Genomic DNA, 27,086 nt, shown 5'->3' with positions numbered 1-27,086 from the left:
CAGGCATTTTTCTCTGCTTTCTTCCTGGTTTTGCCGTCAGCCCACCTGTTCTGTGGCCAGAAAGCCAAACAGATCAAAAACAGTTCTCTTAGATCAGCTACAGTGCGACAGTGGCATATGGATGTCATTTGCATTCCAACAAATTCAATCCTTTCTATCTACTTTCCAACAAATTCAATCCTTTCTATCTACTTTCATTTTAAAAAAATCTGAAAGCAGAGGTGGAAAGCCCTTGACAAGCCAACAACCACTGATCTAAAATAGATTTCCCAACTATATGTCTTCCAGATGTATAGAAAAAGCAAGTCCCAGAATTCCTTACCAACTCCAATATCAGTACAGATAATATTAAGCTAGGTAGTCCAATGCCATGGCTGCTAATTTATCTTCCTTACCAAGATACTTCTTGATTGAATACTATTAAGTTGTTAACTAGAATTATTATTAGTTGTAGTACTGATATACCTGCAAACTGTAAACTTTCTCTGTCTTGAATTATCCTAATGTTTAATTTGAGGGAAGTCCTTAAATATCATGTTGGGAAATAATATTTTAATAAGACACAAATCTACTCTGAAATCACTGAGCTCAATGAAACTTACTCTCTGCTAAGCACATACACAATTGCAATCAAAGTCTGTTTTTTAAAAAAAGATTATTAACAGTTGTTATTTAACTCCTATACAATGCACAGGACAATCTGTAGACTTTATTCTGAACAAAAATAAATTATTGGCTCTATAATAACTGGATTAATAACATTAATCCACTGTAACCTTGGAACTGGCTTGGCTTAAATTTCCCAACTTTCTATTCTGTTAACACTTAACCAATACAAATAAATGGCTGCTGAAAACAGCCAATCTCTTTTCTTGTTTTTATGAGTCATCTCTTTAAAATAAGCATTGATATTTATTAAGAGTGGCATGTTTTATTGGAAGTGAAAGTGATCTATGCCCGCAGTACTATTTTCATTGCTATATTATGAGATAGGCTTCCCATGAATGTTTTTAATCCAATAGGGTAAGTCTCATTTTTTTTACAATGATTTATTATTATATGGGGCTATTTTGAGCACTACTGTATTTTTAAATCATTTTTAAAAGAATTGCTTTCCTGGATCAGCCCATCCTTTTGTCTCTAGGTATGTAGCAATCTAACAGTGATCTCTGATATATTTCTAGGGTGTTTCCAAGTGTGGTGTAACCCTAATCTTTTCCTTTTTTTAATCCCACCATTTTTAATTTCTGTCCCTTGAAGAAAGAGATTCTATTTAACTGTCATTTACTGTACAGGTAATCCTTGTTTAACAACCCTAACTGAGACCAGCAAATCCATCACTAAGTGAGGTGGTTGTTAAACGAAATATTACTTGATTGCCATGCTTAGAAAATCACCTCCAGTCGTTTAGCAAGTCATTACGTACTGTGATTTGCAATCTCCTACTGGCTTCTCCCTGCTGTTTAGAAGGCCAGATCCTGAAGATGGAGCTCAAATACTTCGGCCACTTAATGAGAAGGAAGGACTCACTGGAGAAGAGCCTAATGCTGGGAAAGATTGAGGGCAAAAGAAGGGGACAGCAGAGAATGAGGTGGCTGAAGCAGTCACTGAAGCAATCAATGTGAGCTTAAATGGTCTCCGGGGGATGGTAGAGGACAGGAAGGCCTGGAGGAAAGTTGTCCATGGGATTGCGATGGGTCGGACATGATTTCATAACTAACAACATGGATTTTGCTTGTCAGGAGCTAGCTGGAAAGGCTGCAAATGGAGACCAGATGATTGGGGGATCCTAAATGCAAGATAGTTCCCAAGTGCCTGAATCATGATCATGTGATTGCAGGGATATTGCAATGGTACTAACTGCAAGGACTGGTTGTAAGTCACTTTTTTCAGCAGCATTGTAACTCTGAATGGTCACTAAATGAATGGTTGTTAAGGAAGGACTACCTGTACTAGTAAACTCTGGTAGGGAGTGTCAATAGAAAAGACAAGAACATAATATTAGCATGCCTAAGAAAACCCTGAGATTTACAAATATATGTTTGTGGGTAATGCATATGTATATAACCTGTTTTCCCCAAAATAAGATATCCCCTGATAATAAGCCCAATTGGGCTTTTGGGTGCATGGCAATAAGGCCAAGCGTTTATTTGAGGGTTCAAAAAAATATAAAACAGGATCTTTTTTTGGGGAAACACGGCATATTTTTTCTCCCATCGAAAGAAGCAACATTTGGTGGTGAATGAAATGGTTGGAAGGAGTACTTTTGTTTCAAAAATCAGGATGCAATATTTCATTACAGATTTTATGCCTTTTAAAATTATGAATGGCTAAGAGCTACCCGTTTTGGCTCTGACTGGAACTCCCATGAATGGAGCTATACTTTCAATTTAAGCTGCCTCCAGCATATAATTTGTGTATTGTTAATCCTGTTGTTGTTCTTTAATGTGTCTTGAGCTTCATTTGGAGGTCATGCATACATTTTTCATTGCTTAGAACATTGGTTTTGGTAGCATTTTGATCCTATTGCGTACCCATACGCTCTGAGAAGCCAAACTCCATTTTGTAATGTTCGGAGGTAATGGAAACATCTAGAAGAAGCCAGTTTATTCTGTGACACATATTCTTCTGAAGACAAAATCTACATCCCATACCCAGCATCACTGTTTTATCTCATTCTGTTCTGTAATAAAGTATCCAGATTTATGTTTACGGTCTGACATATTGAAGGATAGGAGGGTTTAGTTGCATGCCGAGCTACACAAAGGGTAATGTGTAGTCAGGACTGTCAGGGTGGCAATTAATCCCATTCCGCTTTGGGGTAATTGCACCTAATTAGAGATGAACCGTGGCTTTTCCTTGGAGTATACTTTTAAAGAAAATAAAACCCGAGATGCATTCTAATAAAACATATTTTATTATAAAGAAGTAAAAAAACCTATCTTGCTAGCTAATGATTACATCTTGGCAGCGTTCCTGCCTTACTTCTTGACAGGTGAACAAAGAAAGTTAGAAGAAAGTGAAAAAATGTGGACATGTGCAGTAGCTTAGTGATAAGAGTCAGACAGTCTACCGTAAGTCTCAGAAGGGGAGCTGACAAATACAAAAAACAGCAGTGACAAGGACAGAACATCAGCTATAAATGTATTGTTCTATAAAAGGTGTATGTTCTAGTACAGTACAATAGAATAGAATTTTTTATTGCCAAGTGTGATTGGACACACAGAGAATTTGTCTTTGGTGCATATGCTTTCAGTGTATATAAAAAGAAAAGATACGTTCATCAAGAATCATAAGGTACAACACTTAATGATAGTCATAGGGTACAAATAAGCAATCAAATCATACTAGGAAACAATATCAATATAAATCATAAGGATACAAACAACAAAGTTACAGTCATGCAGTCACAAGTGGGAGGAGAATGGTGACAGTAACGATGAGAAGACCAATAGCAATAGTAATGCAGCCTAATGTGAATATTTTGACAGTGTTGAGGGAATTATTTGTTTAGCAGAGTAATGGCATTGAGGAAAAAACTGTCCTTGTGTCTAGTTGTTCTGGTGTGCAGTGCTCTATAGCGTCGTTTTGAGGGTAGGAGTTGAAACAGTTTATGTCCAGGATGTGAGGGATCTGTAAATATTTTCACAGCCCTCTTTTTGACTCATGCAGTATACAGGTCCTCAATGGAAGGCAGGTTGGTAGTAATTGTTTTTTCCGCAGTTCTAATTATCCTCTGAAGTCGGTGTCTGTCTTGTTGGGTTGCAGAACCAAACCAGACCGTTATAGAGGTGCAGATGACAGACTCAATAATTCCTCTATATAGTACAATTAACTTATCTAGTTATTCATGGATTGGTAGAACTGAATGCTTTCTGAAGTATTTATGCAGCTGGGTAAACACAAGCTTTTTATTTATAGCTAGAGAGCGAGAGAGAGAGAGAGAGAGAGAGAGAGGTGTTTCTCAATAAGAGCACATATTTTACCTCCATTTACCATCCTGGCATATCATTTAAGACAAACATTGACAGACTGGAACATGTCCAAAGGAGGGCTAGCAGAATAATGGAAAGCTGGAATGAAGCCCTACAAGAAATGATTAAACATTTTGGATATATAGTATTTAACCTGGGCATAAAATCATGAAAAGATAAGGTGATTGTTGTGTTCCAGTATTTGAAAAGCTGTCATACAATAGGTAAGACAGGATTGTTTTTTAACTATGCCAGGAAGCAAAATTAAAGCATAAAATATGTAGAGATGCAGATTTCAACAAAACATTAGGAAAAACATGGAAACAACTTGGAAGCCTCAGACAGTGGCGGGATCTTCTTTATCAGAGATGTTTAAGGACAACCAGTCATTTCCTGGATGGTCATCTATAGAGATCTGGTCCTTTGCTGCACTCAAGAAGGTCCTGGAGATCGCAATTTCCTTCCAAATACATCAAAACTACCAATCTGATTGTTCTACCTAAACAGCTCAGTTTATTTTTGGGAGAACAGTCAGTGCAATTTTACAATGGAATGAGTTTGGGAATATTGTGGAATCGTCTTTTCTAGTTATTTTCCAGAGAAGGCTGGGCCAGTTTCTGTTTAGAATGCTTCAGAGCTAGTTCTCACACCCAAGTTGTGTCCTGATGGTAGCAGTATAAAAGATGGGTTGCATGTATATACAGTCTGCCACAGATATCTTTTTCCCCCCTAAAAGGGGGTGAAAATTTAGGTGCGTCTTATTCACCGAATGTAGCCCCGCCCACCCATTGACTCCCACCCTTTGGCCTGTGCCTCACAGCAGTTACCTCCTTTGATCAGATGGGCCTCCCAACTCTCAGCTGATTTGCTCTCAGCTGTTTTGCACAAGGCTCTGCTGCTTGCTGCAAAGAGGTAAATTGCTGGAGAAGATTTTTTTTTTCCTTGTGCTAATCAAACTATGCTGAAAAAGAAAATGAAAGTAAAGCAGGCTGTTTGCTGTTTGCTGCAATGTCCCAAAATTAGGCAGAGGCAGAGGGAGATTTCTTTTTCTTCTTTTTCCTCACCAAAAAAGGTAGGTGCAAACAATGGGAAATTTAGGGCAAAAGAGGAGAGTTCAAGATTTTAAACACAAAAGAAAAAAAGGAGAAAGAAAAAGGCAAAAATAAAAATGGGAAGGGAGAAAAAGAAAAAGAAATGAAAGAGAAAATGTTATATATAATTAGAATTGAAATATGAATAGTAGTAAGAAATAATTGGGAAATCATGCTTGTAAAAATTAAATGAATAATAATTGGAATACTTGTCTTTGTATTTTTGAAATCTAGACAATAAGTTTTTTTTTTTGTTTTTTTTTAGAAATATGAATAAGTATAAACTAACAATTTAAATATCTTTAATGGTATATGGTGGTGAAAGTAAAAAGGATTAAGTTGTAGCTTGGATAACAGCTAGAACATTTTAAAATTTAATTAGGGAAATTGTAACGATTGAAATATTTTAAATTATATATTGTGATGAAAGTAGAAATGATTAAGTTGTGATTTGGAGGATTTGGAGGGCAAAACTATTTGGATTATTGGGGGAGTTTAAGATGTGAAAATGAATAACATAAGGGGAAAGCTCTATTTAATTAGGGAATTGTAATAATTGCTGCCCAGAGTAGACTCTTTTTTAGAGGGTGGCTATGCAAATATGATAATTAATAATACAAAATATTATTGTTGTTGTTGTTGTTGTTGTTGTTGTTGTTGTTGTTGTTGTTGTTGTTGTTATTATTATTATTATTATTATTATTATTATTATTATTATTATAGAAATGAAGTCCAGATCTTTTATGGCATACCATTACTTCCAAATCCATAATGTGAAGTGTGACTGGTTTGGGATCTTTATATATTGTTGTAAATTAGTATAATGTAATATATTATATATTTCTAAGGAGCCATCCTTTGTAGCTTTATATTTTTTAGCCATGAAAAGAAACATCTTCATATGTGTTATCCTTCTGAGCCTTGTAGTTGAAAAAGGTTTTGGATGTTTCTGTGACCATTATCCATGGAGTTCTTGGTCCAGATGTTCAAAAACTTGCAATTTTGGGAGACAAAGCCGAACCAGGTTGGTACAAAAACAAGATTTCTTTTCCCGGTAATAATAGGAGCCATAATTTCCACTTGATTAAGAAGACATTTAAACATGTATTCTAAGGATATTATAGACAAACATATAAATGTTCTTGTTTTCCCATGATAACCAAGGGAAGAGGAAGTAGGGGGAAATGTTGGAAGGTATTGAAAAGTACCAATACCAATATCTAAGGGGCAGGGGCGGGGATGTCAACCTTTTCTCTAAAGCACCTAGAGGAGGACAAGAAGCAATGAATGGAAACTAATCAAGAAGAGAACCAACCTAGAAAAAAAGGGGGGAGAATCCTGACAGAACAGGAAATTTATCAGTAGAACAGCTTGCCTCTAGAAATTGTGGATACTCCATCAGTGGAGGTTTTTAAGAAGAGATTGGACAGTCATTTGTCTGAGATGGCATAAGGTCTTCTGTTTGAGCAGGTGTTAGATGAAAGACCTCTAAGGTCCTTTCCAACCAATATTCTGTTCTGTTAAAGGAAAGGCTTATATCAATCAAAACCTGAGCCAATGCTTGGTTTGAGATCTCTCAAACTCACTTTTCTGCCTCTCTTCCTTTTGAGAGAGCGGTAGGAATAGGTAGCATGGAGCTCTTCATGTGATAAGATTCCTCTCTGGTTTGGGATCTGTCCTCACAACAATGAGCTTTATACATATATGTGGCTATTTGCCGTGCCTGCCAAATCCATAGCTAACCTTTGTGAATGATGCTTGTTAAATGCATAAATAACAGAATAGAATAGAATAGAATAACAGAGTAGGAAGGGACCTTGGAAGTTTTCTAGTCCAACCCCCTACTTAGGCAGGAAACCCTACACCACTTCAGACAAATGGTTATCCAACATCTTCTTAAAAACTTCCAGTGTTGGAGCATTCCCAACTTCTGGAGGCAAGTTGTTCAACTGATTAATTTTCTAACTGTCAGGAAATTTCTCCTTAGTTCTAAGTTGCTCTCTCCTTGATTAGTTTCCACCAGTGGTGGGTTCCTCCCGGTCTGGTCCGGTTCAGCCAAGCCAGTAGCGGTGACGATATGACATCACCGAACCGGTTCTCCCCCCCACCCTCCCACCCTCCCACCCCCCATGTTATTCTTACCTTTTATTTGGTCCCACCCCCAATCTATTGCTGCCTCCTGAGTCCCAGCTGATGACTAGAGGGAAAAAAACTGTTTAAACTCTTGCCGCGGGGCTTCAAAGGGCCGTCCTACAGCTGATCAGTGTTAAAAGCAAACAAATGAGTCGGGTCGTAAGTGCGAGGACCTTCCAGAAATGACTCTGACCAGCTAGCCACGCCCACCTAGTCACATGACCTCCACACCCACAAAATAAGCCACGCCCACAGAACCGGTAGTAAAAAAAATTAGAACCCACCCCTGGTTTCCACCCATTGCTTCTTGGATGACTAGATGGAGTACATGTCTGCAGCATAGACAAAAGTATCTATGGAATACAGGTGTATCTCCCCATCTTTCTTGATATAAGATTTGGGATTAATGTACAATATCTTCATCTTGCAGGGCAATAGTGCGAGATGATTATTATAATAAGAATTTTTGTGAACAACTGTGCCAATGGGCTGAATTTCGGGCTTGTAGCCAGCAAGCATGTCCCATCAACTGCCAACTCGGTGATTGGGAAGAGTGGTCAGACTGTGACCCGTGTGTTAAAAAGCAGGTAATTTGAGCATGAGATGTATGAGAAACAATACAGTTGGCTCTATTTTCAGCATGCATGATGCAGAAACTGTTTCAGGCGTTCTGAAATATGGATGCAGAAGGACAATAGTTTTTTTTTTTTTAAAAAAGAAAAGATACACAAAACTCCCAAATCCTAGTTCTATTTCCTGCATCAAGTACCAGGTTCTACCTTTGTATGACCCGCTAGCAAAAACAAAGTCTCTCTGCAGCTGAAATTTTAGATGAGGTATGCAACTGTGAAACCCACATTAAGAAAATTTGTTTTCTTGTTTCCTCCCCATACATGGATTTTGCCTTTTAGTTCCGTGTCAGGTCTCTGCTACAACCATCTCAGTTTGGAGGTCAGGCTTCTTGTGGGCAAATGGTGGATGACCGGCCATGTTTTCCAGAAAAATTATGCAACATAGAGGAAGTGAATTGTGGAAATAAGTTTCAATGTGATAGCGGTAATCTCTGTTTTATTATTTTATTATTATAAATAATAAACATTCAATTTAACCAAGGTGGGCTGAGGGGAGGAAGTAAAAAGTAAAAAAAGTAAAAACAACAGAAGAAAAAACAGCAAGATAATGGTCTAAACCATGCAGTTGAAACTCCATCTCCTTTTACTGGTGGGAGGGATTGTGTTGTTGTGGCTGCCGCCATCTTGGCTCTTCTGGATTTAACAGATTTTGGTTAGTTGATTTAAGGCACGTTAGACAATAGCAATAGCTATTTTTCTGGGTATCCTCCCAGAAAAAATGAGTAAAGAAAATATTTATTTGATTATACATGTAATAACAGCTGCAAGGATTGTTTATGCACAAAATTGGAAAGCAGAGAAAATACCTTTGGAAGGAGAAGTAATTAAAAAAAATTAGACTGTGCAGAAATGAATAAATTGACTTTGATGATTAAAGAAAGAGAAGATTCAGAATACTTTAAGATATGGAATCAATTTTACTATTGGTTTGAAAAGAGATACAAATAACTAAATTAATAGTTATGTATAAAAAGTGCTACGATTAGAATATTGTGTTAGTGATGAACTGTTGTAATGGACTGGGCGAGAAAGAAGATAGAAGAAACAACAAAAAGAAGAATTTTTGGAGACAACACCAAGGTGTCACATGGAAGGAATGACTGATGTATTAAATGTTTGTTTGTCTAAATTTTTTTTAAAAACTTAAAAAAAAAGACAATAGCAATAGTAATAGCACTTAGACTTATATACTGCTTCACAGTGCTTTACAGCCCTCTCTAAGTGGTTTACAGAATCAGCATATTGCCCCCAACAATCTGAGTCCTCATTTTACCGACCTCAGAAGGATGGAAGGCTGAGTCAACCTTGAGCCTGGTGAGATTTGAACTGCCAAATTGCAATCAGCCGACAGTCAACAGAAGTAGCCGGCAGTATTGCATTCTAACTACTGCGCCACCACGGCTCTCAGACAAATATGAAAATATGTATCTTGCATAAAATATTATCCATAACATATGCAAAATCCCATTCCCATTTCACACAAGCCTAAAATATGTAAAACGAATCTTCTATATATATAAGTCAAATACCACTCACTTATCACAAAATCTCCAGAATGGTAAAGCCTATAAACTTGAAATTTGGCACGTATGTTCCTCTTGGCTCCTAGGTGCTTGCTAAGAAAGGATTTTTCGAAATGACCATCAGATCATTAGTATTTCATATACAGTATTATATTCACATGTTCTGATGCTAAGGAGTTAGATGTTCTACTCCCCCTCCCCACCTGAAAAGGACTCTGTTCCAACTGCCAGTTGCCTTATATTAACACGCTCTGATGCTACTCCTTCGCTAAACTGGGCATGGGCGTGGCCAGCACGTGACTCATCCGGCCTGCAGGCTGGGACCCTCCCCCTCTGTTCCAACTGCCAGTTGCCTTATATTAACATGCTCTGATGCTATGGCGTTACACATTCTACATTACATTTCAGGTTTTAAGTTTCAATTTATCATGCCCAATCACATAGTTTTGTAGCGAAGCACAAGCGTCCAGCTAGTAAAATAAATATGCATAACATCCCATTCATTTTTAATGGCAATTCTTAAATGGGCAACATTTTCCCTATATTGGTTCATTAAAACAAAGGTTTCCTGTTAATCATTCTTTAAATTCTGAACTTGAAACTAATAAAATATGACACCAACCACATGACTTGTCCATATAAAATTCCACTTAGGTGTTATCAAAAGCAGTTACATGTTTTCCCCAAGCAATCAGAATGACTCATTTACGTCCTTTCTGTGCTCATTTAGATTTAGATTTTATATTTTTTTTATCTCATCTTTATTACTTAAGGCAATAAACAAATCTAATATTCCTTCCTCCTTCTATTTTCCTCACAATAACAACCCCATGTAGTTGAGCTTGGAGATACTAACTGGCCCAAAGTTACCCAGCCAACTTTTATTCATAATCTTCTAGCCTGGTGCCCTAACCACTATAGCAAAGTGGCTCCTTTCCCATTTAACCAGGGCAATGGTGTTTCCTAATAATGTTTTCATGCTCCCCTTTACCTGTTTTCTAAAGTTTTTGTATTCCAGTTTTGGAGAGATTATAAGATTATGAGTTATGACTGCCATATCTGAGTTCCAAAACCTGTCTCATCCACTAGACAGCACCAAAGAGCCAATATCTTCTGTCTCTTTGCTGCCATCTCTTGACCAAGCTAAGGCAATGCTACTTTAAGATTAAGGTGGGGAACTCACCATACCTGCCTGCTCTGAGCAATGCCATAAAGTCAGTGTTAGATTCTGTGTCTGAAACTGACAAAGCCACCTTGATTTTTCCAAAACAGGACGCTGTATTGCCAGGAAGCTAGAATGTAATGGAGAAAATGACTGTGGAGACAATTCAGATGAACAAAATTGTCGGAAAATAAAGGCTGTCTGCAAGTCAAAATTGGAAAGCATACCCAGCGTGCAACTCATGGGCCTCGGGTAATGTACATGAAGATCTCTTCTCCATTATTGAAACAATGTCATCTAGTAGTCCTTGAGCTAGCAGAAAACTCTCCCACCCTTACATGCTTCTCCCATCATTCATCCTTATATAACAATATTGCTAGATGGTGCTGTCTTTATTTAAAGGGCTAGGGGCATATTATGGAGTGATGGATTCCCTGGATAAGCAAATTCTTGCTTATATCATCCGTAAAGTGGTAACAACAAGGGAACCCATAGAAAATTATGGTACCACTAGTCAAGATGGTGGCTGTGATTATGACTGATGCACATCAAAAGAGTGTGGAGCACTGGTTGCTTGGTTGCAGCCATCGTCTTGACTCCCTCAATCCCTCCAGAATGTTCTCTTTCATGCCAGTCTGAATTTTGTAGGTCCAAATAAACAATAGAAGTGTTTCAGAATACCTGCTTTCTATTAATTTTAATAAATTACAATGTACTTTGTAAAATTTGATAGGAAAAGTAGCCTGGTGCCCACTATGGGAGCTGTCTGGGAGCACATGTGGGCTTGTTTGTTTGTTTGTTTGTTTGTTTGTTTATCCATCCAATTTATATCGATGCCTCTCTCAACTATTGACGCTGGGTGGTGAACTGAATTAAAATAAAATAAAAAATAATTATAAAGATTACAAAAATTAAAGTGCAAAGCAGCTGAACAAAATAAAACCCATATCAGTAATACAGCCAAGAAGCAGTGGCCCTGCACACACTCAGGGCCAGGGCCAGGGCCAGGCACAGGACTACATTTTTAGGGCCTTACAAAAAGCCATCAAGTCAGGATCATTCTGATCTCTGGAGGGAGAACATTCCACAAGGGGGATGCTACAACAGAAAAGGCACATCTTCTAGGCCCTGGGCGGAACTACTGGTTCTGTGGGCGTGGCTTGGTGGGCGTGGCTTGGCTTGGTGGGCATGGCCGGGGAAGGATACTGCAAAATCCCCATTTCTTCCCGATCAGCTGGGACTCGGGAGGCAGAGAATAGATGGGGGAAGGGCCAGTCAGTATTTTTACTACCGGTTCTCCGAACTACTCAAAATTCCCACTACCGGTTCTCCAGAACTGGTCAGAACCTGCTGAAACCCACCTCTGCCCTGGGCCAATGACTATTTTTTGGCTGATGGGACTCAGAGCATGCCCAGACTGCCTGGCTGGATCAGATGGGTAGAAATAACTGAGGAAAGAAGGTTCCTCAGGTAACTAGTCCAAAGGCATGAAGAGATTTAAAGGTTAAAAAAAAAAACAGCACCTTCAATTGCACCAAAAAGAACACTGACAAACAATGCAGCTCATGGAGTTTTGGTGCACCTCATAACTACACCACTGATTACCCATGCTACCACATTCTGCCTCAGTTGAAACCATTTTGGAAATCACTTCAAGGGCAGTTCCACATAGAGCACGTTGCAGTAACCCACATGAGAGGTCAGAATTGTTTATCATTGATCTGACTGTCTTTCTTTTATTACAATGATGATTCTAGGTATCATATCCTGGCTGGAGAAACCCGTGGAGAAGTCCTTGATTATTCATTCAATAACGGTAGCTGTGTTATGCTGAAAAGTGAAAACCAAAGAACTAGATATCGTCTACCTGCTAACCTCTACAACATAACTTTTGAGGTGATTTAAAAAGTTTCAGTAAGCCTGTATATAGTATACGCTATATTAGCCACTGAACAACTTCAGTCTATACTCACCAACTTTTCTCCTATGGAGGTTTATCTCTCCATTTAGCTATCCACCTAAGAAATGGAAGATGTATTAAGAGCCTTCCAAAAGAGCAGGATGGAGGCCAGTCTAACCATGGGAGGAATGATGTCACAAAAGCTCTCTTCCTTTGTTCTTGGAACAAAAGGGTCCTATTGAATAACAGTCCTTGATAGACTGGAACATGCCTCTCCTCGTGGGAATGTTCATTTTTGTTGTATTAAAGCAACAACAAAAAAAGAGAACCTATTTAACATTGAGCAGATCAATCAGGTGCTTAGTGGGAATATCACTAGTAGGAGCCGCGGTGGCACAGTGGTTAGAGTGCAGTACTGCAGGCTACTTCTGCTGAGCAGTTTGGCAGATCGAATCTCACCAGGCTCAAGGTTGACTCAGCCTTCCATCCTTCCGAGGTGGGTAAAATGAGGACTCAGATTGTTGGGGGCAATAGGCTGACTCAGTAAATGGCTTAGAGAGGGCTGTAAAGCACTATGAAGCGGTATATAAGCCTAAATGCTATTGCTATCTCAGTATGCAGATGAAGAGACCGAGGCATGGAAAAAAATAGCCAGCCCAAACACAATTTTGTCCCAATGGCACAAACCCCATTCCTCACCTACTTCATGACTCAACCTTCACTCCTACATGCTTACTTGCAATGTTGCGACACATGTTCAAATGAGACAGAGATTGCAACCGTAACAGATGGTTTATTGTTTGCAGTTCTCCTATCCTTGTCCTCACTTTGAACACTCAAGCCAGGTTTTCAGATGTACTCGTTGCTGAAGCAAATGGAATCCCTATGAGATTTTTTTTAATGCATGGACTACTGAACTCTTGGCCCAATCTCTAAGTCTCTCCTAGTGGTCATATATGAAACTGTACACTGGTGGGCTTCAAAAATTTTAGCAAGGGGTTCTCTGTCCAGTTGCTGCATGGGCGTGGCCATGGTTGGTGTTGCCTAGTCGGCCTCCTGCACTATGGCGGGGGCGGGGGGCACCGGAGGCTTTCCTCGAGCCTCCAGGAGGGTGAAAACGGCCTCCCCAATCTCCGGAGGCCTTCTGAAGGCCAGAAATGGGCCCATTTCTGGCCTTCCTGAACTTCCAGTAGGCTCATTTTTCACCCTCCCCAAGCCTCCACACACGTCCTGCACTTACCTGTATCCAAAATGGGCCACATGGGGACTCCTGGGAGGGGCGGGGTGGGAGGGGCCAGCCAGGAGTGGGATTTGGGGGTTCTCCAAACTGCACAGAATTTCAGCTAGAGGTTCTCCTGAACCCCTGCAAACCCCAGCAGCCCATCCCTGAAATTGTATACATTTTTGCACATTTAAAAAAAAAATATTTCCCAATTATTTTTTAAAAAAACTAAAAAAATATTTTTGATGGCTTTTCATTCTGCTGCTTCCCCTCCCAAAACACCTCTATAATTATAAAAATCTCTGTTGATAGGTGGAAGTTCAAGAAGATGATGTGATAACAAATTCCTACACCAGCTTAACATCCTTGGTTCGTTCTCATGATAAAACCTCCTCTTCTTGGCATGATCATAGGAGTACTAGTGGAATCCCCTATTTTTGGGGCTCAATATCAACCACAACATCAGCCTCATCTTATCAGTTCAACCAAGCCATGAAAGCATCCCAAAAAATGGTAAGAATCTGTATCCTTGGAAGTCAGCACCTTCTATATTACAGGTAGTCCTCACTCAGTGACCGCAATTGGGATTGGCAGCTCGGTCGTTAAGCAAAGCTAAGTGAAACCACAACGGTAAATCATACTTATGGTATGATTTCAGCTTTCCTTTCCTTTAAAATGTTCCTGTTATAAATGTGAGGAGTGGACATTTTTCATCACTTTTGTAACTATGAATGAAGGTAAATGAGGCAGTTGCTAATTGAAGACAATTAATATTGCAGGGGTCCCCCAACCCCCAACTCCTAGGTCACAACCCACTACCAGCCCATGCTCTGTTCGGAACCAGGCTGCGCGAGTGGCTGGCTGGTGCACAGATGTGTGTAGCTTGACTAGGTGAGCGGGGGGCTGGTTCCCCTCTCTCCCCCACCCACCGGGCTGCCAAGCTATAAAGATTGGGGGCCACTGTTGTATAGTCTTTTTTTTTAATTAAACTTTTTTAAAAAAACAAACAAAAGGAAAGCTTTAACACTTTTTCTGTTTCAACAGTTTTGCATCCAACAAAAATTTCATAGTTATACATTTTTTTCCCTCCCTTATTTCTACTATATCATTTATACATATACTCCTAATTTTTCTTAATTTACATACCCTGTTTCCCCTAAAATAAGACATCCCCTGATAATAAGCCCAATCGGGCTTTTGAGCACCTGCAATAAAATAAGCTCCCTCTGAAAATAAGCCCTCCCTGAAAATATTTAAATGCATGCAAAGCCGGTCCCCACCATTTCCTCTGGTTTCTTCCATGTGCCCCAAAATAATAAGACCTCCCCGAAAATAAGGCCAAGCACTTATTTCAGGGTTCAAAAAAATATAAGACAAGGTCTTATTTTCAGGAAAACACGGTATATACATAACAATACTGTGTACCCACTTTCATTTCTACAATTTTTGTTTCCTCATATTAACAATTATACTTCAACTCCTATTTCTACCATTATTTAATTTTCCCCTTCCTTTTATCTCTCTCCTCCAACCATTCATTCCATTTCTCCCACACTAAATAATATTCTGTTTCCTCTTTTTCTTGTATCTCCTTTGTTAATTTATCCATCTCCGCACATTCCAAAACTTTTCTAATCAGATTTTCTTTGGATGGTATATTGTCATTTTTCCAATTCTGAGCATAGATTATTCTTGCTGCTGTGGTAATATAGATGATTAAATATTGTATTTCTTTTTTGCATGACCTTTATTGCTACTATGATGTTCTGCTATAAGCACTTGGAAGTAGTGGTATTTGGGTAGGTGGGTGGAGTCAAAATTGACAATATGGCAGACAGAGCGTTGCAATATATTAACAAAGAGGAATGCAATGCTTGATCTACCAACTTGAAATCTCAGCCCTCTCATCTTGGAAGAGAATTAAAATGAATATTTTGCACAAACCTTTTGACAATTTCATCCTCAAAATTTCAGTAAAGACTTCTTAATGTTGACTTAGTATCCTGTTGCAGTTTCAGCTGATTCAGCTGCTCTTCTTTTTTAAAAAATGTAGCCAGCACCAGTGGAAGTTTCCTCCAAGAGAGATGTTGGTTTGTGTGCACACATCATTATTTTGCTTAAAATTTAAGGTCCCATTTAATGACAGTGTGCACAACTTGGTCCTTCCTATTGTGAAATTATTTCCAATACCCAATTACTTTTATCTGATTAATTGTATGCTATTAACCAGTGGTGAAATCCAATTTTTTTTACTACCAGTTCTGTGGGCGTGGCTTGGTGGGCGTGGTGTGGCTTGGTGGGTGTGGCAGGGGAAGGATACTGCAAAATCTCCGTTCCCACCCCACTCCAAGGGAAGGATACTACAAAATCCCCATTCCTTCCCCACTCCTGGGGGAAGGATATTGCAAAATCTCCATTCCCACCCCACTCTGGGGCCAGCCATAGGTGGTATTTGCCGGTTCTCCGAACTACTCAAAATTTCCACTACCGGTTCTCCAGAACCTGCTGGATTTCACCCCTGCTATCAACTCATTTTTGACTCCTAGTGACCACAGATATAGATTTTCTCCATTATAATTTAGCCCTAACTTGGTATTTCAAGTCTTCCATTGGTGTGTTCATCACCAATTATTTGAGTTTCTCAATGTATTTATTCTCAACTGTCAGCATCAGCCATGTTTATTTGGTTTCTTTGAAGTGGTGGTTCAACCACATCTGGTGAGCCATAGATTTCTCATTCACTTTTCCCTTATAGTGTGGATGTCAACGTTCCAAGTAAGGTACCCATAGAAATCAGAACTCTGAGGCAGGCAGGTTCCTCAGAGAACAGGTTTATTGGATACATCATATTGGCACAACTGGTGAAAGTCGACACTAAAGTTCCCGCAGTTTTCACCTATTTAAAAAGTAAAAGTTTCCCCCTTTCCCCAAGTCACTGGTCACGCTGTCCAATCCAATCTCTGGCTGGTTGCTTGGTTACTTCACTCCTCCTCTGGCCAGCCACCTGTGAGAATATCCTTGGTTCCCACAGGAAAACTTTATTGTTTTGGCTACAGAACCCTGTCTAACTATTTTCCCCCTCTCTCTGTTTGTGTGGTAACTCTGAAGCCTCCAAGAGGGCCTCAGCCAGGTTCACTCCAGGGTTGACAGTGGACAAAGAGCTTGAATTCTGCTGGCTAACATAAATCTGCAAATGTCATCTCTTGATCCTCATTCTCAGTTTTCCTCAGATTACCCACTGCTACCAGTTCCATTGTTTACATGTTTCTCAAAACAGAGGTTAGGGGAGAAATGGAGGCGAGTGCAGGTTTGATTCTAGGTTTTGGGAACTCTTTGCCTGCAGCACTACTGTCCATCCAGAGCCGAGGTGGAGCAGTGGTTAGAATGCAGTACTGCAGGCTACTTCAGCTGACTGCTAGCTGCAGTTTGGCAGTTCAAATCTCACCGACTCAAGGTTAACTCAGCCTTCCATCCTTCCGAGGTCGGTAAAATGAGGACCTAGATTGTTGGGGACAATATGCTGACTCTGTAAACTGCTTAGAGAGGGATGTAAATCACTGTAAAGTGCTATACAAGTCTAAGTGCTATTGCTATTGCTATCTGCTTTCTCTTGGACTTCATCTGCATCATTACTTAAAATGGAACCAGCAGAGGGAAGAGAAATGAACAGAAAGAGTTCAACAATGGGCCTCTTCTTAGATGAGGCTCTTGACAGGTGTCCAGACCATAGAAGAACCAATCTCTTTAGTAACTGCTACAAGGGCCTGGTGATGCAGCTGGCTAATAGCCTGTTATTAACATTCAGCTGCCTGCAATTACTGCAAATTCTAATCTCCCCAGGCTCAAGGTTGACTCAGCCTTCCATCCTTTCTAAGGTAGGTAAATTGAGGACCCAGTTTGTGGAGGCAATAAGCTGACTTTGTATAAATATACAAAAGTATGAAGGCTGTTGCTTAATGCATTGTAAGCCGCCCTGAGTCTCCGGAGAAGGGCGGCATATAAATCAAATAAAAAAAAAAAAAACCGGATTGCACAGGTAGTCCTCGATTTATGACTACAATTGAGCCCAACATTTCTGTTGTTAAGTGAGACAATTGCTGTGCATTTTGCCCCATTTTACAAACTTTCTAACCACCATTTTTAAGTGAATCGCTGCAGTTGATAAGTTAGTAACACAGTTATTAAGTGAATCTGGCTTCTCCATTGATTTTGCTTGTCAAAAGGTCGCAAAAGGGGACCTTGGGACACAGCAACTGTCATAAGTATGAGTCAGTTGCCAAGCATCTGAATTTTGAGCACATGATTATGGGGATGTTACAAACAGTCACAAATCACTTTTTTCAGTGCCATTGTAACTTTGGTCACTAAGTGAACTGTTGTAAGTCGAGGACTACCTGTATTTATTTATGTAATTTATTTATATAACACATATGGCCACCTATCTCATACAAATTGCTCTGAATTACACACAAGGCTTAAAAACCTAAAAAGGTCATAGAGAAAAAGAAAACACAAGAAATAATAACATTCCATCTCTATTTTGTTATGTTTCCTAAGTCTTCCAATTATATTAGGATCCATAAGGTGTTTGCAGTTTCAAATTTCATGGTGAAAGAGCAAGATCTGCAGCTTTCTGAGATATTCTTAAAGTCTCTCAACAATTTGCCTCTGGAGTACAACTATGCCCTTTACAGCCGGATTTTCGATGACTTTGGGACACATTATTACACATCTGGTTTATTGGGAGCCAAATATGACCTCCTGTACCAGTTTAGTGAGGAAGAAATAAAAAATTCAGGTATGTGGGTCCATATGATGTGGATGCTAATCAGGGGTGGGCTGCTGGGGGTTCGCAGGGGTTTGGGAGAACCTCTAGCTAAGATTCTGTGCAGTTCGCAGAACCCCCAAATCCCACTCCTGGCTGGCCCCACCCTGCCCCTCCCAGAAGTCCCCACGCAGCCCATTTTGGATGCAGGTAAGTGCAGGGTGTGCGCGGAGGCTTGGGGAGGGCAAAAACGGGCCTACCGGAACTTCAGGAAGGCCGGAAACGGCCTCCAGAGGGCCTCCAGAGCCTGGAGAGGCCATTTTGCCCTTCCAGAGGCTCAAGGAAATTCTCAGGAGACCAGGGAGGGCAAAAATGCCCCCCCCCCACTATGGTGCAGGAGGCCGACTAGGTCACGCCCACTATGGCCACGCCCACCCAGGAACTGGCCAGAGAACCCCTTGCTAACATTTTTGAAGCCCACCCCTGGTGCTAAAAATACAGTATAAAATATTTATCTTTTGTTTCTACTGATTTGCTTAGAAATCAAGAGTTTAAGCAGGGAGGATGGGTCTCTCGACTGTAATTAATCCAACAAGCAAAGCTTAGAAATCTATACTTAGAAGTATAGAAATTTAATAAAACCTAAAGCAATAGGAATAAAGAAATCTACATGTTATCTTATGGTTAGTGCTATTATAAAATCCTGAGGATAAATCATATAAATAAGGAATAATCGAATGCAATTGTTATTGCATTCTGTTTTAGTTCAGGATATTTCGTGATGCTGAATTTGGATTCTTCTCTTTGTTAATGAAAATTGTAGCTCCTAATGGGAAAGGTTCCCAGGTGTTGCCTTTCCCAAGCCTCATTAAGAAAACTAAATTAAAAAATTCAATTTAATGTGTCCATGTGGCAATTGGAGGATGAGAATAGGGATAAGAAACACTTAGATTTTTAGTGTACAAATAAAAAGCCTTTAAACATACTAAAAAAAATTAAAAAAATATTTCTAGGGGTTTATATATAGAATAAAAAAATCAAGATGGCAGCCACAATGATGCACTCAAAGTCTTATCTCTAATGGGCATTAAAAATAAGGCAGGACTTCAATTACACAGTCATTGAATTTTTACTACTCCTTCCCCTTCCTCAGATACCCCTGTATACCTTGCAACTTTAGGACCCACACTCTTTATACTTTACATGAATGACCTTTGCGATCATATTATAAGCAACGGCGTCCTCTTCACTGATGATGTAAAACTATTCAATACCACCGACAATGCTGCTACCCTACAAAAAGACTATTTGTCAGAATGGTCAAATAATTGGCAACTCCAAATCTCAACCAACAAATGCTCTGTCTTACACATTGGCAAAAAAAAAAATCAAAACACAAAATACAAGCTGGGGAGATACGACCTAGCAGATGATCCTCACTCTGTCAAAGACCTTGGAGTACTCATCTCAAACGAGATGAGTGCCAGAGCTCACTGTAACGGCATTGCCAAAAAAGCATTAAAAGTTATTAACCTAATCTTGCGTAGCTTCTTCTCCAGTAATATTGAACTGCAAACTAGGGCATACAAAATTTTTGCTAGACCAATTCTTGAATACAGCTCATCTGCCTGGAACCCGCACTGCATATCGGACATTAATACAATTAAATGAGTCCAGAGATATTTCACGAAGAGAATCCTCCACTCCTCTGCTCACAACAGAATCCCTTATGCCACCAGCCTTGAAATTTTGGGCTTAGACAACTTAGAACTTCTTAGTCTTCGGTCCGACCTAAGTGTAGTACATAAAATTATCTGCTACAATGTTCTACCTTCAGCTTCAACCACAACATTATACGAGCACACAATAGATACAAACTTATGGTAAACCGCTCTAAACTCGATTGCAGAAAATATGACTTCAGTAACAGAATGGTCAATGCCTGGAATGCAGTACCTGGCCCTATGGTTTCTTCCCCAAACCCCCAAAACTTTACTCTTAGACTGTCTACTGCCGACCTCACCCCATTCCTAAGAGGTCCGTAAAGGGGGAGTGCATAAGCGCACCAGCATGCCTACTGTCCCTGTCCTAATGTTCCCTTTAATTCATATCCATTTCATGTGTTCATAGTTACGTTTATACTTATATCTGTTATCTAATACATGCTTGACGAAAATAAATAAATAAATAAATAAAACGTAAAGGTGGAAAAATTGTAGATTGGCCAGGCAATGTCATTTTTAAAGATTGGGTACTATAAAGCTTGACAACTTGGATAATTTGAGAAATTTTATTTTCTGTTTTTACTATTGAATTATACCTAGGTTTAACAACAGAACAAATGGAAAATTGTGTACGAACAGAAACACAGAACTATGTTTTCTTCGTTAAGACAACTGAACATCATGAGTATTGCAGACAAAATAAGCTTACAGAACGCCATGAAGGTAAACAATATTTTCAACCAACCAACCAACCAACCAACCAACCAACCAACCAACCAACCAACCAATCAATTTATTATGGGTTCCAGAAGTTTAAGGCACTTCTTTTACCCCTTAAAACATACAATGCACCCACAGACAAACACATACACATACACAAACACAAAACATTATATTGTCTATATGTTAGGCTCTTCTCATTCCCCAGACTTTAGTGGCTCTTAATAAAGATCCATTGTTCAGTATAAGCAACCAGAACCACTCCGTCAATAGTCCCAAATAGATCCTTTATTGCTGACCACCTCTATTACAAGAAACTTGCAAGGCTGCTTCTCCTTGGGAAATGGAAGATACAAACCTCAGATGTTTCTCCCCCGAACCAACTCCAACCTGGAATGTCTCTTTATTCCCCGTGGAGGCCCCTCCCTCTCCTTCAGCCAGCAAATCCACCGCGTCTCCATGCAATGAAATATATAACTCTACTGTGTAACTCATCCATTTTAGGTTCCATGTTGAAGTCATCTGAACGGTCCATTTCCCTGGTTAAGGGTGGGCAGGCACGGTATGCTGCAGCTCTAGCCTGGGAACGGAAAGGCTCTTTGCCAGGACACGAGATCTTTAATGAGTGGCTGGAATCAGCCAAGAACAATCCAATTGTGATTGATTTTGAGGTAAGTGACAAAAGACAAGAGGAAAACAGAATGTCCTACTGCGAGGGCCAAAGCTCCCATGTACAGAAGAAGAAGAAAAAGAGGATGTGGCATATTTTGAATGAATGCTATACTATTTAAAATGGTCAGATCTTGTGATTCTTCTTCTTGTGCCATATCCATCATCAGATGTCGGCAATCATATGGGTAATCCAGTGATGAAATCCAAATTTTTTTACTACCGGTTCTGTGGGTGTGGCTTGATGAGCGTGGTGTGACTTGGTGGGCATGGCTTGGTAGGCATGGTAGGGGAAGGATACTGCAAAATCTCCATTTTCACCCCACTCCAGGGGAAAGATACTGCAAAATCCCTATTCCCTCCCCACTCCTGGGGAAAAGTTATTGCAAAATCTCCATTCCCACCCCACTCTGGGACCAACCAGAGGTGATACTTGCCAGTTCTCCAAACTACTCAAAATTTCTGCTACTGGTTTTCCAAAACCTGTCAGAACCTGCTGGATTTCACCCCTGGGGTGATCCTATTTTTATCAGCAGCCATACGAAAAAGTGCTGCTGAGTTTTGTCCAATCCAGACCTTTAGATTTTGAAGCCATGATCATCTTCTTCTGTCTGGACCTCGTTTGCCTTCAATCTTTCCTTGGAGGATTAAGTGAAGTATGCCATATTTTTCCAAGTGTCGCATCACATTCCAAAATATTCTAACTTTCACTTTTTAATAGTTTTGATGATTTCCCTTGGCTTTCCCAGGCAATTTATCACCTCCTCATTTGTGATTTTGTCAACCCATCTTATACATAACAGCCGTCTGTAAATCCACATTTCAAATGCTTCTAGTCTCTTCAAGTGGCTTTCTGTTAGAGACCAACTCTCTACTCCATAGAGCAGGATAGAAAAAATGTAATATCTGACAAGCCTCATTTTCAGTCTTAGGCTTATGTTGTCACTGCAGAAGACCTTTTTCATTTGTGAGATCTTGTGAGATCATGTGATATCCTCTTTTATTTTATTTGTGAAGGTGGTAATGACTAAATTGTATGCCTCTCCTGATGTTACGCTTTTGAGCCTGCAGAAGGTAACAGTCATTCCCAGATAGAAGGCCCAAACTGTTTTTATTTATTTAAGAAATATGCTAGGACAACTTTTGAGAAATTGAATATATAATTCTTTCTTAGGTTTCCCACATTGTGGATTTGGTGAAGAATTTCCCATGCTCTGCAACAAAACGTTTTAATCTCAGGAAGGCCTTTTCTGAATATATGAGCAAATATGACCCCTGTCACTGTGCCCCATGCCCCAATAATGCTCAACCAGTTTTATCAGAAACTGGATGCCTCTGTGTATGTAAGTCTGGAACATATGGAAGCAACTGTGAGCTGCGAGCGCCTGACTACAAATCAGGTATTTTTACAACAGCTCTGTCTTATAATTGCCCATGAAGATAACAAGGTTTGCACAAAAATAATGGTGCCTTGCATTGAAGTTTCAGTTTTTGCTACGGTATAAATAAGGTAGCTAAAAGACCTAGAAAGTCAAATTTCATTTTGGGCAAAAACTAAAATGAGCAAAACCATTCTCTACCCTACTCTTCTCCTACAAGTAAAAATATGGGCAAAATATTATGGTATATGTCAGTGTTGGCAAACCTTTTCAGCACCGAGTGCCAAAATGGCAGCATGTGCACATGGGAGAGTGCCGGAAACCAGAAGAGCAGCTCCTTGGCGTGCACGGATGGGAGTGCTGCAAACTGGAAGAGCATTTTCTCGCCACGCGTGTGCACACCGGGAAGCTCAGCTTCCGGTTTCCAGCATGCGCATGCGCACCAGTCACCTGGTCTTCTGGTTTCTGGCGCGAATGCGCATATGAAGTCCAGCTGACAGGCGCACATGCACACACCAGAAACCAGAAGCTCAGCTTCCTGGCGCGCCCATGCACACCAGAGAGCTGCTCTTCTGGTTTCTGGCACTTCCGCATGCGCGAAGACCAGCTGGCCTGCACACACATGTGCGCCAGGACTGGGAAGAGCAACGGGCAATAGCTGGCATGTCCAGAGAGATGGCTCTGTGTGCCACTTCTGACACACGTGCCATAGGTTCGCCATCACGGGTATATGTTATTATGTGTCATATAATGTTATTGTATCTTACATAGCAGTTTTACATCATTGAGAAAAGGCATATAAATTCATTTCCATGCTCAAAAGACACGACACATGTAATGGGAGGGTGGAGAATTTTTAAAGGATAAGGTTCAATTCAGCCTTCTGACTATACAATGGATTTCTAGTGGCTTGATAACAATACTGAACTGACCTTATGGACTTTTGTTGTTTCTTTCTCTTTCTCTCTCTCGTTTCTCTTTCATCACTGGAGGTAACATAGCTGTAGTTTATACTAGGAAGTCAAAAAAACATTCCAGAAAAAGGAAATTGGAAACAATTTCTTTACTGTTGTAAAGAAAACAACATGAGGACATGCATGAATAATTGAGAGTCGGGTTCTGGGGGTCTTTACTTTAGTAATTTACCTAACTTGTTTGCATAGAAAATGCCTTAAGACTGCCATGAGTTATAGGACATACACTTTCTCCACCTTTTTCTTCCTCAAATTGGGGAAAATCTTTAAAAATATCATAGGAAATAAATTCAAATTTAAATTAAAAAAATAAAGAAATTCATTTCTTAGTAAACTGAAATAAAATCAGAACACAATGCTGCACAGAATTTTAAATTACATTTTTAAAAAAACCAATCAGCAACTCAGACACAGTATAATAGTAGTTAAGTTAACGTAGGATAGAATGCCTTTGAAAATTAAAAAAAAATTCTTTGCAATGATGCACATTAACACCACACTTACTACTGTGTTGGAATTCCATCAGATTACACATTGTAAGTATTGCAGTAAAAATTACTGATGCAGGCTAGATGGTAGTAGCAATTGAGATTCAAGAAACTGGGGAAAGCTGAAATATGGGTGGACTCTTTTACTCATATCAAGACTATATGGCTAAGGCTGCAAAAGGATTGTGTTGTTTTGCACTCCAGTTGCAGTAGACGGCTACTGGAGTTGCTGGTCCGCATGGAGTGCTTGTGATGCATCTTTTAAGAGGCAAAGAACTCGGCTATGCAACAATCCTGAACCCATGAATGGAGGAAAACCTTGTAAAGGTGACGCTGAAGATGAGGAACGGTGTTTTATTTCAATGTTTAAAAGCCAGTAAGACATGTACTATTATAAAATACCAGGGGTATTCTCAGGAAGCCACAATTTTGTTAAAGTAACAAAATGTGCATCTTGATATTGCATGCAAATTTCCCCCATTTTGATGCGTGTTTTAACCTTTGTCCACTATTGCTCTCCCTTTTGGATGTTCATGGCCAAGGATCTCAGGACCCAACTGGGTATTATACAAGAAAAGAGGGGAAAAAAATATGTGGCCCTCCAGATGTCTTTGTGAGATGAGGAAGTCCAAGATCGCAAAATATAGAAAGTGAATCTTTAAAAGAGCATAAAGGATATAAAGTATGATAGACCCCGTTAACACCTGAAAAGGTGATTGCTAAAGAAAGATAAATGTCACTTTTGAGATCCTTCATATAGATCAGGGGTGGGTTCTACTTACCTTTACTACTGGTTTGCAACGGGATCGCTTCTGCGCATGCGCAGATCAGCGATGATGACATCCAGGGCAGTGGGCGGGGCCTTCTGCCAGTTTTACTACTGATTCTTGCGAACCGGTCCGAACCGGGGGCAACCCACCACTGATATGGATGCAGCCCAAGGAGTTTTGCTATCAGCATTGAGAAATTGAGGAAGCCATTTTCCAAGAACTCTCTAAATCTGAAAGAAGTAGGCAGAGCAAATCAGAAAATTATAAACATCCCTCCTAGATGTTGGGGCATTGCCAAATGTAAAATGAATGCAACAGAATTGGATATTGGTCTTTGGCGTCTCAAGATTGTTTGCAATCCACTGATTATCTATGACTTTTTGCTTTATGTGTATCTTTTTAATAAATTCCTAATTGGACGTTGTTTCAATTATAGGGGTGCTACTTGTGTAAACGATGATGACTATACTGAAGAAGGCCGGATAAAACCTAAATGTGACACAGGATGTTTCACTCCAGAAGCACCAGAAAATGGATTCATCAGGGTTAGCAGCATTTAATGGACTAGAAAAGACTTCAACACTTCTCTAAGTGGATCCCAATCTTTCACCAAATAGCACTAATGCTAAAGTGCCTTTTTAGGCTCTTGAGATGAGGTGCTCCTGGAAATGAATTTGTGAGATGCTATCACAATTCCATCCTTTACATGTCAGAATTCTCAGAGAGGAATTTGAGGAGTCGAATTTCTGGAGTGTGCTATATTGGAAAAGATGAATGTACTATTCATACTTCTCAGTGGTTAAATTCAATTTTTTTTTACTATCAGTTCTGTGGGTGTGGCTTGGTGGGCGTGGCAGGGGAAGGATACTGCAAAATCTCCATTCCCACCCCACTCTGGGGCCAGCCAGAGATGGTATTTGCTGGTTCTCTGAACTACTCAAAATTTCCACTACCGGTTCTCCAGAACCTGTCAGAACCTGCTGGATTTCACCCCTGATACTTCTGTTCCAGAGATAAATCTCTAACATTCACAGACATTAAGGAATTGATCGACAGATCTAAGAAATTAATTCCAGTAAATAGATGGATTTACAGACATCTTGATTTATGCCATATACTTACAAGACCACTTGAAAAAGATTCACAAGATTAATATAAAGGAGAGCAACTAGGGTTGCCATCCAAAATTGAATTTAAAATGAGATTATTTCAAAATATCTCAAAGTCTGTAGCGATTCTCAGTCATCCAGGTCATGGTTGTCCCAAAGGTGCTTTTTCAGGAGGCAACTGGACTTCCTTGTTTTTTGTTTGATGATATTTTGCTTCTCATCCAAGAAGCATCTTCAGTTCTTACTGGATGGTGGGGAATGGAAGGATTTATATTCCTGCAGACAGCTGGTCATTGGCATCCTTTTGGAGGGTCGTTGAAGGACTTGAATGATTATCTGTGTCCTCAGAGTCACCTGAGTAGTGCTAATGGTTCCTGTAGTCTGCAATTTTTTTCTCTGGAAATCCGTTCCTACTCCCACACCATTTGAAGGGTGTTCATCCCAAATTGCATGGCTAAAGGTCTGTAGCGATTCTCAGTCATCCAGGTCTTGGTTATCCCAAAGGTGCTTTTTCAGGAGGCAACTGGACTTGCTTGTTTTTTCTTTGAAGACATTTCGCTTCAAAATATCTCCTATTAAAGATATAAAAGAATTTTGCCTCAAACTCCACTGGGAACAAATGTGAATGCACCATTCCCATTGGACTTTTCAACAAGGCAAAGTCTTGCATCCTCCATTGGTTTTAAAGAAAATTTGTCTTAAAAATAGAAGCTACTATAGTTTTAGTGATTCATACTTACATATTGAGTATTTTTAATTAGTCTTAAGCTGCCCATTACATCCTTCATCTCTTGGCACACTCATAAAGTTATCCGTTTTGACATGCACTATCAAATGTTCAGCTGCATATT

The 27,086-nt window shown here is 39.7% G+C and overlaps 1 protein-coding gene across 1 annotated transcript in view; it reads left to right on the top strand.

Annotated features, from left to right (window-relative positions):
• Nucleotides 1-7,517: 7,517 nt before the first annotated feature.
• Nucleotides 7,518-27,086, top strand: part of LOC117679148 (complement component C6-like) — a 28,137-nt gene continuing 8,568 nt past the window's right edge. Inside the window, exons 1-12 of the mRNA XM_087885120.1 lie at nucleotides 7,518-7,522; nucleotides 7,629-7,785; nucleotides 8,110-8,254; nucleotides 10,626-10,767; nucleotides 12,273-12,411; nucleotides 13,950-14,150; nucleotides 18,195-18,435; nucleotides 20,727-20,849; nucleotides 21,351-21,517; nucleotides 22,690-22,915; nucleotides 24,561-24,732; nucleotides 25,563-25,671. Of these exons, the coding sequence (XP_087741246.1) occupies nucleotides 7,518-7,522; nucleotides 7,629-7,785; nucleotides 8,110-8,254; nucleotides 10,626-10,767; nucleotides 12,273-12,411; nucleotides 13,950-14,150; nucleotides 18,195-18,435; nucleotides 20,727-20,849; nucleotides 21,351-21,517; nucleotides 22,690-22,915; nucleotides 24,561-24,732; nucleotides 25,563-25,671 (1,827 nt within the window). The remainder of the gene's footprint in view (nucleotides 7,523-7,628; nucleotides 7,786-8,109; nucleotides 8,255-10,625; nucleotides 10,768-12,272; nucleotides 12,412-13,949; nucleotides 14,151-18,194; nucleotides 18,436-20,726; nucleotides 20,850-21,350; nucleotides 21,518-22,689; nucleotides 22,916-24,560; nucleotides 24,733-25,562; nucleotides 25,672-27,086) is intronic.

This window comes from Pantherophis guttatus, chromosome 2 (genome assembly GCF_059756535.1).
Source record: "Pantherophis guttatus breed Tessera chromosome 2, ASM5975653v1, whole genome shotgun sequence".
Classification (NCBI taxonomy): domain Eukaryota; kingdom Metazoa; phylum Chordata; class Lepidosauria; order Squamata; family Colubridae; genus Pantherophis; species Pantherophis guttatus.
Note: the sequence above shows the minus strand (reverse complement) of the source record. Positions and strands in the feature narration are given on the sequence as shown.